A 14,424-nucleotide genomic window follows, 5' to 3' on the forward strand; every position below is an offset into this window, starting at 1 on the left:
TTACTTTAAAAACAGCTGATTGGTTCAGGTGTGTTCCTGTGGCCCAATCGCACTGTAATGCAGACATAACGACACACACACACACACCTGGGGAGAGAAGTGTTTGTGTCCGGAGGAGTTAACAGCGAGGTAAGAGCTGCTGTTTGATCTAATCTGTTGTTCACTCAGTCATGTTCATGTGTTCATTCTGTTTCTAACCTGTGGTCTATAGTAAACACTGTCTGTCTCTGTAAGGACGACTCTGAGCTGTCAACCAGTTCTCAGCTATCAGAGGAATCCACAAGCATTCATATTGTGTGTGTGTCAGCTGTGTTTACCTTAGAGCTGCTGTAAAAAGGCCATTCCTTATTTCATATCATATTCTACTAGACTATGGCCACGGCCGCCTGGTCACAGGGCAGCTGGGTTTAGGGTTCTTTACAGAAAGGAGTTGAGATATGAAGGATGTTGGTTTGGAGTCAAACACCCCCGGGACGTGAACACATGCTTCCTGGGTTGTACAGCTGTATGTATGAATGCTTGGTGAGGACAGACTGGTATTGAACATACTGTTACTGTCTCAGGTGGTTTACCGTCTTTATCTCCTTTAACAGATGACTCCTCCTCCACTTCCTGTTCCTGTCCCAAAGCCACGAGCTCGCTACGCCAGGAACAGTCAGAGCTCTTTGGACATGTGAGTGTACACACACACAGATACACATGCACACACAGATACACATGCACACACAGATACACATGCACACACACACACACAGATACACGCACACACACACACACACACATACACATGCACACACACACACAGATACACATGCACACACACACACACAGATACACATGCACACACACACACACACACACACACACACAGAGATATATATATATATATATACACACACAGATACACATGCACACAGACACGCACAGAAGCAATAATTTACTAAGCTAAAAAAAAGTTGTTTGTTGTATTTATGATTGTGTTTGTTTCAGAGATGTTATCAGTGAAAATCTACAACCAGGTTTCTCTAATGGAGTTCAACAGAACACAGGTACACACACAGATGGACACACACACACACTCTCACACACACGCTAAATATTGATCTGAAAGATCCACATTTGATGTTACAACATGCCCTTAGCTAACTCCATCCCAAAATATATTGACTGAATGACGAGGTGGAGAGAACAGCTGGATAATCTCACATGACCAGCTCTATCGCCACGGCGCTGTGCAGTAAGGTCTGGCTACACCACAGATGCATTCTGGGATAGGAAAATAAACTCTGTTGTTTACATTTCTTTAAACCAATCACACTCATCTTGGGCGGCGCCGAGCTCCAGACGCAGCGACGGTGGCTCTGCTAAATAGTCTCAGGTTTTGTTTCAATGAACAGCAGAGAATGGACGGTGGGGGAGAGCCGGGACGATTGAGACGCGGGACGGACGAAACATTCCAGGTTTCTCTGTGTCCAATGATGACAGACAGACTTCCTTAGGTCAACACACAGAGCATGGTAACCTCCTATCAGCCAGATATCTTCCTGTTATTTCCTTTCATCACACAGTTACAGACCATCAACCAGTTTTGATATTTGCTTATTCAGGAGACCACTTAGTGTTCTCCACAAGCCCAAACTTTCATATTGAGTGCTTGTTGGCATATGTCAACTGTACTTGACAGATGACAGGTGTAGGTTGCTAGTGACAAAATATTAGCTTTCAGTGCGATACGATCACTTTGTAAGTTAGGTTTAACTAAAACGTGTTTCAACTGTCCCGGCGCTCCCCTACAAGCAGCTGAAAGCCATGTGGTCAGTGCCAGCAGTCTGCTGAATCTCTCAGCTCCTCTTCTGATTGGCTGTAGAGGGCCACTGATAAACACCTCCGCGTTTAGGGAGCTGACTGTGTTCAGCAGATCCATGAAGTCCAGTTTCAGCACTTCAGACTCTTGCTTTATGACGTTACGTGTCCCTGTATGCAGTATAATGCTCTTCACCGTTGGGTATGCAGCCAAGATATGCAGGATTCTTTGGGCCGAGTCTGACACCGTCTTTCAGAAAACGGAGTATTTTGGTGTTTTTACTGAACATGCTTTTTACATCTCTTACAGCAGAGTCCGTTGACTTTCCCTTACCCTAAACGCTGTGATTTAAAAGACTAATCTCTGTCATTTAAGAGACTAATCTGTGATTTAAGAGACTAATCTGTGATTTAAGAGACTAATCTGTGATTTAAGAGACTAATTTAAGAGACTAATCTGTGATTTAAAAGACTAATCTGTCATTTAAGAGACTAATTTAAGAGACTAATCTGTGATTTAAGAGACTAATCTCTGTCATTTAAGAGACTAATTTAAGAGACTAATCTCTGTGATTTAAGAGACTAATTTAAGAGACTAATCTCTGTGATTTAAGAGACTAATCTGATTTAAGAGACTAATCTGTGATTTAAGAGACTAATCTCTGTGATTTAAGCAGCTTTTATAAGGGAAACTGATCTAATAAGATAATTTAAGACTATTAATCCCACATTGGGTAAATTCCTGTGCTACAACAGCTCAAAATATGTACACACATCAGAATAAAACAAATACACAAAAATAGTAATAAAACAAACATATTTACACAATAATCACCCTTATATAAACATACTGTATGTTTATAGATATTTATTGATCCCAAAAATGGGATATTACAGTGTTACAGCAGCAAAATATTAGTCACACAGCACAGAATATACATGAAATGCTAGGATACAATATACATGAAATAATAATAGGATAGAATACAAGAACAAATATTTAAAATATCGTTGGGAATACAAAATGTACAACTGCTTATTTGTATTTGTGTTGTATTAGCTAGCAGTTCTACATTATGTTGTATTAGCTAGCAGTTCTACATTATGTTGTATTAGCTAGCAGTTCTACATTATGTTGTATTAGCTAGCAGTTCTACATTATGTTGTATTAGCTAGCAGTTCTACATTATGTTGTATTAGCTAGCAGTTCTACATTATGTTGTATTAGCTAGCAGTTCTACATTATGTTGTATTAGCTAGCAGTGCTACATTCTGATGTTGTATTAGCTAGCAGTGCTACATTCTGATGTTGCATTAAATAGTCTGACTGCTGCTGTAATGAAGGTAGCACTGAGGGTGCAGCAGTCTGCTGCTGAATGTGTGTCTGAAACAACTGCAGGTTATTTCTGACTGCTGACGTGCTTCAGCGTGTTTCCAGTCCAAAAAGTCAAACCGGTTTGTTCCTTCTGCTCTTTGTGGACGCTGCAGACAAATTATTATCTAACCAGTTTGTCTTCTGACTGCTGACGGTAGAAACTCGCACCACACGCTGGTGAATCACAGACAGATCCTTTCTATCAGAGTCAAGTTACAACCAACTCACTGAACTTCCACATTCCTCCACTCAGACTCTCAGCACTCGATGAGACGAAACAAAGACTTTAAAGGGTTATTTTGATGTCTTATTGAACTCTATCTTCCCATGTTTGTGAGTCTAAATGACAGATGGGAACAACAGTCTTTGAAATTGGTCCAGTATTACGTGAAAACGCTCTAACTGTGTTTTAAACAATGCTGCTTGAGGCTTTAGGGATTGTGCAATAGTTTAAAGTGTTTTTCTGGGGGAGGAGGGAAATATGTTACATGCAATCTGTTTTATCACGGGATGAGTACAATACTTTGTGCTATATATAGTCTTGTGACTGCCACAGTAAATATTTATAACTGTCAAGGTATTATTTATGTGTGCAGCTTGGAGTCAAACATATTTCCCTAAGGGGACAATGAAGTATATTGTATCATAACGGGCAGCCGAGAACTGGGCTGCAATGTAACCCTATAGGACAAATGTTCAGCGTCACTTAGTGTTAGAGTAAGATCCTTTTTAGTTTAACATGAAACAGCTCCGACATCACCAAACCCACCAGACTCCATGTAAATAATCAGGACTTTTATCATCGTAAAACACACGTCATTCAAAGTGGACAGAAACTAAATCAAACTACCAAAAGCCGTCTTGGTTCATCTGTCCACTGTTCCAACAATCACCACTCTGGTTTGGTTGAAATAAACCCTTAATTCACCCATTTACATGTGGAGATATGCTGGCTCTATACACGCTAAAAGTCCTGATTATTTACATGGAGTCTGGTGGAGATATGCTGGCTCTATACACGCTAAAAGTCCTGATTATTTACATGGAGTCTGGTGGAGATATGCTGGCTCTATACACGCTAAAAGTCCTGATTATTTACATGGAGTCTGGTGGAGATATGCTGGCTCTATACACGCTAAAAAGTCCTGATTATTTTACATGGAGTCTGGTGGAGATATGCTGGCTCTATACACGCTAAAAGTCCTGATTATTTACATGGAGTCTGGTGGAGATATGCTGGCTCTATACACGCTAAAAGTCCTGATTATTTTCATGGAGTCTGGTGGAGATATGCTGGCTCTATACACGCTAAAAGTCCTGATTATTTACATGGAGTCTGGTGGAAATATGCTGGTTCTATACACGCTAAAAGTCCTGATTATTTACATGGAGTCTGGTGGGTTTGGTGATTTCGGGGCTGTTTCATGTTAAACTAATAGGAATTTACTCTTTAAATGGGTGATAGAATGATTATATAGGGTATTTGACACTGTTCCTTAAGGTCTCCTAATAGGGGATGTGACATTGGTTGGGCTGAAAATTGCCCGAATGCTATTTTATTAGGCCCTTAACTACCCTGTGAATATGGCTCTATTTGTAACACGAGCTTTCCTTCCAAATATGGTATGCTCATGAGCGAACCCCATAGAAACACACTGGAGACAGCAGGTCTCATATTTCAGACACTGCAATGGTATACATTGTTTGTCTGCTAGTTCGTTATTAAATTCACTTTTGAGACTTTTTTATGCGAGAAATCAACTATATAAAGCTCAAATATGGGCCGTTTTATGAAAATTGATGTCTAATTGCAAATTTGGTAAGACGTGTCGGACTTCAGGAGCTCCACAGTCTGACGAGACAGCGGCAGCCTCCATACCCAGTTAAAGTCACTGTTTCTCGGTTACTGGACGACCGGGGCTCAGGGCTCCGCGGAGCTGGCTAGCTGCCAGTTGCCGACATAAAAAGTATATTTACGGTTATAATTTCATCACGCTACTTATATAACATCTACCCCAAGGTCTTATAAAGCTAACAATGGTGTCCAATTTCAATTTAATGCATTTTTGTGAACATTGGGGGTTTCGTTAGCTGCTAGTGTCCCTTCAATCCTATGTGTACAGATAGCGGCTAGTTAGCTGCACTTTTGGCATAACTATAATATATTTACAGTTTGAATTTCGTCACGCCACTTATATAACAGTCTTGTTAGGAGGAGGCTAGCTAGCTAGCTCTCATTGATGGAGCTCCATACAGCTCACTCGCGGACAAGAGGCGTTTATTTCCCCGATCGTTTGTTTAAATAACTCAACAGACATATCCGTTATAAGATTAACTGGAACCTGTGGTAAGAAATTGTGGGCGTAACAATCTCGCTGACAGCGCTCTCACTCACACACACCGGCCATTTAGCAAGAAGAGCTGCAGGCCTGGAGCTCTGTCAGGGCAGCAGCGTTTGGTAGTCCAGTAACCCAGGAACGGTGACTTTGCGGGGGTATCGAGCACCGTGGGCTGCCAGCCATGACGGAGCTCCATCTACCTCACAGCAGGCCAGTTTATCCATCAATTTTGGTAAAACGGCCCATATTTGACCTCTACGTAGCTGATTTCTCACATAAAAAGTCTCAGAAGTTAATTTAGTGGTAAAACAGCAGATGAACAATTTCTGAGATCTCCCCGACCTATTCAGAATACTAACTGACCTCAGATCAGTTAGTGCCCTATGTAAATTTTGGGGTGTTACAAAGATAGAAGGTAGAGCCAAATGAGGAGGAATTGAGAAGTTGACGTCAACTTTTAGCTTTGTTCAGATTTGCCCTTTTTCAGAGGCAGTTTCAAATTGTGAGATTTGCAGAGGAAAGAGGTGTCAATGGGACTCTGAGGTTCTCTGTATGTCCTATTTACCCTCCAAACTGTCGTTATTACACTATGACAAGGTAACATCGGTTTTGCATTCCTTCACCCCTTTAACTAAAAGGTCTATCTCTGTAGGGATCCATCCCATAATGTTGTCAGACACTTAGCATAATAATCTGAGTCTGTCAGCAGCAACAACAGAACTTTTAGTGACTCTAACTGCTGCTGAACATTAGTCCTGTAGGGTAACATTACAGCTTGGTTCTGGTTTAATACTGGACCAGTTTCAGAGATTGTTGTTCCATCAGACACACAAACATGGAGACAGAGAGTCCAGGGTGGAGAAATATCAAAGTTAGTGGACAAATAATTTGGAAAAGTACAATATTACAGATGTCCCATAATGATATTGTCACTGTGTCGTCCTCCTCAGATAAAGAAGCTCCTCCTCCTCCTTTCAGTGGGTCGGACCATGGCGCCGTCTTCCCGACTCTATCCGGTGTCACTGACCTCATCGCCTCCAGCATCCCATCATTGGCTGGATTTGCCACCTCCATCGGTGGCACCGCCCCCTCGGCCCCCTTAGCCCCCTTAGCCCCCTCAGCCCCGCCCTTCATCGACAGCGTGGCTAACGGCATCGCCACCCACATACCTAGCTTAGCAGGAACTGCTGGCGCTGTGGCTAACCCAGCAGTCACGTTGGTCTCTGCCTCCCCCTCTGCGCCTCCTTCTAACACAGCTACTGTTGGCTTAGACATCATCATTAGCTCGTTAGCTAACATACCCAGTTTAGCAGGGATTGTTAGCAGTGTGGCTAACCCTGCTGTTAGCTCCGTGATGACCCCTGCCGCCTCGTCAGACCCGCTGCCCGAACTGCCGAGGATCGGAGCAGCTCACACAGGTACAGCAACCAACCCATCACACAGAATCCTTCAAAATAAAAGTCTTCTGCTACTTTGTTTTGGCGGGAAAAAACACACCCATTCTAAGTATTCAGGGGGGCGTGGCCTCTGTGTCTACATTACTTCATAAAACTGCACTCTGGGCTATTTTTAACCATTTCAGAACATTTAAACACTCAGGGCCAAATAAAGTACACGTCAAATAAATTTTTCCCAAAAATGTTTTTTGATTTTGGGTAGTTGTGAAAACGTTATTGGTTATTATTAGTTATTTGATTGTATAAATATGGGCTGAATAGACCAGCCTGATCTGCCCGGGGTTTGATTCCTCCCTGCAGCTCAGGCTGGAAACCTGTACGTTTATCTATCCTGCTTCCATTATAAATCTGCGGGAACCAATCACAAACTGGCTTATCCAACTGGCGCGCTACTGGCTGGTTTAACACGATGACGATAGAGAAGTGACCAAGCAGCTTCTCGTTTACATTCAACATGGCAGCCACCGAAGGTCAGCAACCGTTAATGCCGCTGTCGCTGCTAGGTCACCCAGATCGTTGCTCTGATTGGTTGAAGGACTATCAATCACAAACAGTCATTTGAACTACGCCCGTTGATCCCGCCTCTTGTGCAGTAGGAAATACAGAGCAGACTCCCCAGACCAAGCTCAATCTTAAAAGACTGAGCTTGGTCTGCTGATAGCCAGACTACGGGCTGAAACCTCATGATTGACAGCTGGGATTGACTCGCGATTAGTCGGGTGGGTGTGGATTATAGGTCCATCAACCCCCACATTAATTGGCTTTGATTGTTTGAAAGCACAGTCGGAAGCAACATAAGCTTTGCTGCCAGTCTCGCTACCGACATTAACGTATTCCACACAATTCAACATCTACACCTATGTACGAAGTCTCTAAAGCTCGTGTCAGCAGACGTGTTAAATATCTTCCGGCAATGCAAAATAAACCTCACACACTTTGATTTTTCTTGTTTGTTCTCTGCATGCTGTTTTATATCTGTGTATTAATTTTGTTCTTTGAGGCCCTTCAACTCAAAGTTGCGTTGATTGTCTGAGCAACATGTTCTCTTTGTGTCCAGATGTTGGAGCGTTGTCCCAGCTGGTGATGTCAACCTTAGACCAGAACGCTGACGTTACATTACCTCCACTAGAGGGAGCTGCTGAGCCAACGGAGGAAGGTACTGAAGGACAGTTTCTGTTTCCTAGGATGGCAAAGGAATGTCCTGCCCTACTCTGCTTCTCATTGGCTACTACTCGCTGCCTTTTGTTGGTTGGATTGGTTAGGTTTAGGCATGAGTGAGATTGGTTAGGGTAAGAATACCAGGGTAAAAAGGGCCAATCAAAAAACAACCATTAGGTTACGGATATTTCAGCCATGGTCGGGGCCATAGACTCGGACGTTGTGTGTCCACGTTGGAAGACGATAGGAGATCCCTGCTGTCAGAAAACACCAAGTGTTGGACCCACAGCAGTTATCAGTTTCTCTTCACTGACCAATGACAAGCACAGAAAACGGGCTTCACCCTCCTACAACTGCCATGGGTGCACCTGCTATGGCCAAGCAAGCGGCTGATGGCCAAGCACACAGCTGATGCCAATTCTCGTCCCTTCGTCAAAGCCAGGCCGATCGGCTTTTCCATGTTGATAAGAGCATTAAATTGAGAAAAAATAATGGGACAAAAAGATATCAAGGGACATTTATAATTGATAAAAGATCTAATAATGTCTGTGATTGGCTGTCTAACGTTACATGTCATGGAGACACGCAGGAGTTGAAGTCACGGTCTTGGTATCAGTACGGGTATCACATATTTTTGAACAGCCCTGGTCTTCAGCTTCCTGCTGGTCTGATTCTTCTTCGTTTGTTCTGGTTCCAGTTTACAAACGGTCTCCTTACGGCGTCAGAGAAGAGCTGCCGTATTCCACCGTGTTGGCTTGTTGGACGAGCACGGAGGAAGCTGAAAGTGACTCCTCCAATGAGGAGGAAGAAACGGGAGCTAGCCAATCCCTCCCTGGAGCCACAGGACCAATGGGAGAAGATCCTGCTTCTAATCAGAACTCAACCACTAACAAGTATGTAGTCTGTATGTAGACAATGCTACAATAACAATGCTTTCATGCTCTGCTGCTGCTGCCACTTGTGTGGTGTTTGTGTTCTGCAGCCTCCCGTCCAATCCTCCAGGTCGGCTGGTGCCCAAACGGCCGGCCCCGCCCCCTCCTCATCTTCTTGGCCAATCAGGAAAGCCTCTGAAACAGAAGACACCCAGGTACTCCTGCGGAGACACATCTCTTTATTTATTTGTGCTTTACAATGTAATTAAGAGTGTACTGTACAATTGAAAGTACAGAACATTAGTTCCTGTGGTGTACAGCTGGACTGAAGTATATGATGATGTCAGCTGTTCACTGAATATGACGTTTAAATTGCCCACAAACATTTCAAGCACGTAAGTTTAATTGTCATGCATTGCTACCACGTTGTGACCAGGTTTTGGATCAACGTGTGTTGACTGGCTTGGTTTGAAGTTCTGAAAGAAGGGTTGAACACGGGTCAGATAAGCCTGGTCCAACCTTGGAGTACTGGTGTTAAAGAGGTATTAAAGTGTGTTTGTCCTGCAGAGCGGCTACTATCCGAGTGTCCAGGAAGAAGGGGGGTGGCGGGAGTTCAACTCCACAGAGCGCCGTGGTTCGAGCCAGCTGGCTGGACGTCTGGAAGGGCTTCAGGTAACATCATCATCATCATATTGTTGTTAATGATCAGAGACGCTGCTGGTGATTCAGTGGTAGAGCTGATCTTTCCTTACAGACTCTGGTTGCTGCTGGGTTTATAGAACCATGAAGTCCATCAATAAACACATTCCGGGCCCTATTTTAATGATCTAAGCACACAGCGTGAAGCGCCCGACGCAGGTGTGTTTAGGGCGTGTCCAAATCCACATTTGCTAGTTTGACGGTGTAAAAAGGGTCCGTGTGCCGGGGTCATGGTTCTAAAGGGTTGACCTTAGTGTCTTCATTAATCAGAGGTGTGTTTTGGGCGTAACATGCAATCAACCAATCAGAGATCATCTCCCATTCCCTTTAAAAGCCAGGCGCGTTTGGACCTTGGAGCATTGCTGTTATGATGGAGGATTTGCACCGTAATGTTTGTATTTGTAATCTTCTGCATGTGTGCTGCTGTGCGTCCCTGTGTGTGTAACAAGCATAGTGTGCGCGCGCTGTGCACGAGCCTAGGAGCATTTTACTAATGCTCTGTTAAAATAACAATGAAATGCTGCGTTACTGACTTTAGACCAGATTTTTGTTGGTCAATGGTGCCATCACTTCCCGCTGCCTCAAGATAGCAATACGCCCAGAATGCACCTGAACACACCTCCCTGTAAGACCAGCACGCCCAGAATGCACCTGAACACACCTCCCTGTAAGACCAGCACGCCCAGAATGCACCTGAACACACCTCCCTGTAAGACCACCCATGGGCCACAGATGGGTGCAGGTGCATTTGCTATTTAAACGGCGTGGGCGCTGGACGGGAAACTGACAACTGCCTCGGTCTTAAACTAGCAAAGACACTTGGGTCGGGGTTTGCGCTGCGCTGGGTGCAAGATAGGACCCTGTGTGTTCCTGAAAGATGAACTAGGGCTGTGCTGTTGACTAATTGACGCTCCTAATGATGACATTAACGAATATTTTGCACATTATGTTGTGCAAGTATACTCTTATTTTGTCTTGTCTTCTGAATGAAAAAACAAATGTAATGTGAACATGAACCTGCTAGGGACTGTAGATGAGAATTTGCCTGCATGGTAAATCTGGCACATTTACATGTTTCTCTAACAGACACAATGTTTTATGGGCAACGTTGGACGGACAGCTGATGTCTCTGTGGAAGAAACGCACAGTAAGTCAGCGTCTCTCTACATGTGTCTTCATGTATGTGTATGCATACCTCTGTCTTCATGTATGTGTATGCATACCTGTTTGTCAGTCAATATGGGTGTGTTTGTTTTGTTCATCAGGACCAGTTCAGTGAGGTGCTCTTTCACGTCTCCAGTATCACCAAGGTGAAGAAACAAGACAAAGGCAGATTCTCAGTTTACTTCAAGAAGAAACATTATGACTTTGTGGCTCATAACGATGGTAAGAAGACTATCTTCTGGACTTTTTTGTGCCAGCTCTGGGACAGTATCAGAACACTACACCACCCTGTTGTTTCCTAGTTGTCTGACTGGACTGGAAAGATGTGTCTGTTTTGAATGAGCTGAAAGTAGAGGGTGACAATTTTTCGGGTCCCGCGGTACGGGAGTCAATCTCACTGTTGGTAACGTGATAAGAACAGAATAGAACATAGATATCAACCGGAGCGGGACGGAGCCGGAGATTGCAGTGCGGTGAGTGCGCCCAAAGATTTCGAGGCATTTCGTTTTAGAAAGGAGAACCACTTACAACTCACAATGTTGACTGACTACTGCTAGCCACAGACAGTGATTCTTCTAACCTAACCTAAACTGATAAATGTGTGTTTTGAGTGTGAGAAGATCTCCGTTAGGAAATACGTAATGAAATTGCTTAGACCTGCAGGTAATACGTGTTACCTAGACCTGCAGGTAACACGTGTTACCTAGATCTGCAGGTAATACGTGTTACCTAGGTCTGCAGGTAATACGTGTTACCTAGGTCTGCAGGTAATACGTGTTACCTAGGTCTGCAGGTAATGCGTGTTACCTAGGTCTGCAGGTAATACGTGTTACCTAGGTCTGCAGGTAACGCGTGTTACCTAGGTCTGCAGGTAACGCGTGTTACCTAGGTCTGCAGGTAACGCGTGTTACCTAGGTCTGCAGGTAACGCGTGTTACCTAGGTCTGCAGGTAACGCGTGTTACCTAGGTCTGCAGGTAACGCGTGTTACCGGGATTCGGGAGTCTTTCTCTCCGGATTTTGCAAGACAGGATTTTGTTTTGGGGGTGGGGGGGCAGTCACGTGCTCGGGATATGACGGGAGTATTTTCGTAGGCTCGGGATGGGATGGGAGTGACAATTGATTCCTGTGTCACCCTCTAACTGAAAGCAGAGATTAATTGCAGATGCCACAGAACAGGAAGTTCAGTCGACCATTTTTCAGAATGAAACTGCCCTGTTGTCCATTACCAACACTACCAAACTGTTTAGGATGCCAGAAACAGATTTAGTATGTCCCAATAAGTCACATGCATTATGCCAATGAGTTCCAGATCTCGGTAAGTTTGAGACGTGGAACTCAGCCTTTGTCTCGTACTTCTTTATCTTTGTGTCGTCTCAGAGGTTCATGAAGGTTGGGTCACGTCTCTGCTGGCGTGTCGAGGTAAGCCAAGCCCCGCCCCTCCAGTACTCCACGGACTAATCACCATCAAGGAGCCGCGGAGCCGCGCCTACGCCGCCCTCTGGGGTCACGACCTCTGGATTTACCCCAACAAGGAGGGCTTCCAGCTGGGCATCGCATCCTTCTCCGTCCCCCTGAACATAGCCTCGGTCAAACCTGCAGGGAAACACTCGTTCAGCCTCATCACTCCACACAAGACCTTCAAGTACGTACCTGTCTGTCTTTTTTCCTCATCTTTTTTGACAGATCCAGTGTTTCTGACGCTGTTTTCTTGACGCAAACTTTGCATCGCCTCGTTTTTTCACGTTATGTCACCTTTTACTCTCCTTTGTGTGATTTGACTTGGTAACTAAATGCTTTAGCTTAACTTACAGAAATATAGTTAGCCTTAAACTGACATTTTAAGATTTTAACTGGTAACTAAATCTTTGCTGCAAACATTACGTCAGACTTAACGTTAGCATTGTGTCTATAAAAGCTCAGTTTTTTTGTTTCGGCAGCTTATAAAGACTTATATTCTGGGTTCTTGACCCTGGTGTTTTGACCCTCCTCTCAATACAAGTCAATAAAAGAGTGCAGAGTTAAATGTCTTTATATTAAATTCTGACGTTCTTTCTTGGTCTTTCTTCTCCTTTTGTTCCCCCCTCTGTCTCTCTGTGGCCCCGCCCCCTGCCTGCAGTCTGTCTGTTGATTCGTCGAAGGATCAGTCCCTCTGGGTGGATAGTCTGTCGGCGTCTATCTGCAGCGCTCTGTCCAGCAGCCAGGTGGCGCTGCGTCTCTGGGAAAATCCTGACAACAAAGTGTGTGGTGACTGCGGCTCGGCCAATCCTGAGTGGGCGTCGGTTAACCTGTTGCTGGTCATCTGTCAGGCCTGTGCAGGTACGAGCTAACGGAGGCAAATCTGGCGTTCATGCCATGTGTACATGCCCTGTCTCTGAGAAATCAGGTTAATATATCATTAGTCTATATCCTCCACGTTCCACTTCTGGGATTGCTCTGCTGCAAATTCAGACCAGATGTGCGTCCCCTTCCTCTGTCTCTGTGTTGGGGTTCTAACCTCCGGCTGATTTGTGAGGACTATGGTTAACTGCTCCTCAGATCTCTGCAGGGTAAATCCAGACAGCTACCTAGACTATCTGTCCAATCTGAGGTTTCTGTTGCACGACTAAAACTACTTTTGAACGTCCACGTTCCACCAAAATAAGTTCCTTCTTGAGACTATTTAACAGAGGCACCGCGGCTCCGTCCGGAGCTTAGCCCCGCCCACGATGATTGTGATTGGTTTAATCTATCCACCCTAAAGTATTTTTGACAACTGATTGTCCGTATGGCTTTATTTTCTATAAAAGCTTGTAAAACATCAACCCTGTTCATAGTTAATCTATAGACATCATTTGTTCAGGACAAACTGGGCTATTAGAATATCTGTGCTGCAGTGAGGTCACTTGAATGTAAAAGAAGGTGGTAGGCTGTAGTCTAGAGTCAGCTGGACACAGAGCGCCCTCTGCTGGACTCCTACAGGCACTGCAGTCTGTTTCTTACCATAATATGTGTGTGTGTGTGTGTGTTTCCTATAGGATGGAGGGTGCATGCAGCCCGACCCTAATACTACATGAGTGGAAGTTTCTGCAGCTTTATTGATCCTTTAACTGATTTAACTGCTCCTCAGATCTCTGCAGGGTAAATCCAGACAGCTAGCTAGACTATCTGTCCCTCTGACTAAAACTACTTTTGAACGTCCACATGTTCCACCAAAACAAGCTCCTTCCTGAGACTATTTAGCAGAGGCACCGTAGCTCTGTCCGGAGCTTAGCCCCGCCCACGATGATTGTGATTGGTTTAAAGCCAATAAACTAATATTTCCCAGTGATGTCAAACATAATCTCTGCCTACATCATGTTCAGAGGAAATGTTTTGTTTTTGGGAATGAACTCGGAAACTGTATCTCTGCAATAAAAAGTCAAACTGACTGATCTGAAGAAATCCCTGAAGATAAATACTAATGCTAGCACAGCGCATTGGTGTAATGGAGGATGCTACCTGTGTGTTCTCAGGTCAGCATCGAGCTCTGGGCAGCAGCCTGTCGAAGGTACGCAGTCTGATGATGGACAACAAGATC

The 14,424-nt window shown here is 44.3% G+C and overlaps 1 protein-coding gene across 3 annotated transcripts in view; it reads left to right on the plus strand.

The window, feature by feature from the left end:
• LOC144513457 (uncharacterized) overlaps positions 1-14,424 on the plus strand; it is a 30,271-nt gene that overhangs the window by 2,410 nt on the left and 13,437 nt on the right. Inside the window, exons 1-14 of one of the 3 annotated variants that reach the window (XM_078244539.1) lie at positions 22-129; positions 594-673; positions 991-1,049; positions 1,398-1,517; positions 6,468-6,935; positions 8,032-8,130; positions 8,830-9,025; positions 9,115-9,219; positions 9,572-9,676; positions 10,790-10,850; positions 10,969-11,089; positions 12,246-12,510; positions 12,985-13,184; positions 14,360-14,424. The exon at positions 14,360-14,424 is cut by the window's right edge and continues 21 nt beyond it. In XM_078244539.1, coding sequence (XP_078100665.1) covers positions 594-673; positions 991-1,049; positions 1,398-1,517; positions 6,468-6,935; positions 8,032-8,130; positions 8,830-9,025; positions 9,115-9,219; positions 9,572-9,676; positions 10,790-10,850; positions 10,969-11,089; positions 12,246-12,510; positions 12,985-13,184; positions 14,360-14,424 — 1,944 coding nt within the window. In that variant the 5' untranslated portion in view covers positions 22-129. Of the gene's footprint in view, positions 1-21; positions 130-593; positions 674-990; positions 1,050-1,397; positions 1,518-6,467; positions 6,936-8,031; positions 8,131-8,829; positions 9,026-9,114; positions 9,220-9,571; positions 9,677-10,789; positions 10,851-10,968; positions 11,090-12,245; positions 12,511-12,984; positions 13,185-14,359 lie in introns of those variants that run through there. The other 2 variants (XM_078244540.1, XM_078244542.1) reach the window with 2 other exon arrangements.

Source organism: Sander vitreus, unplaced genomic scaffold, assembly GCF_031162955.1.
Source record: "Sander vitreus isolate 19-12246 unplaced genomic scaffold, sanVit1 ctg255_0, whole genome shotgun sequence".
NCBI lineage: Eukaryota > Metazoa > Chordata > Actinopteri > Perciformes > Percidae > Sander > Sander vitreus.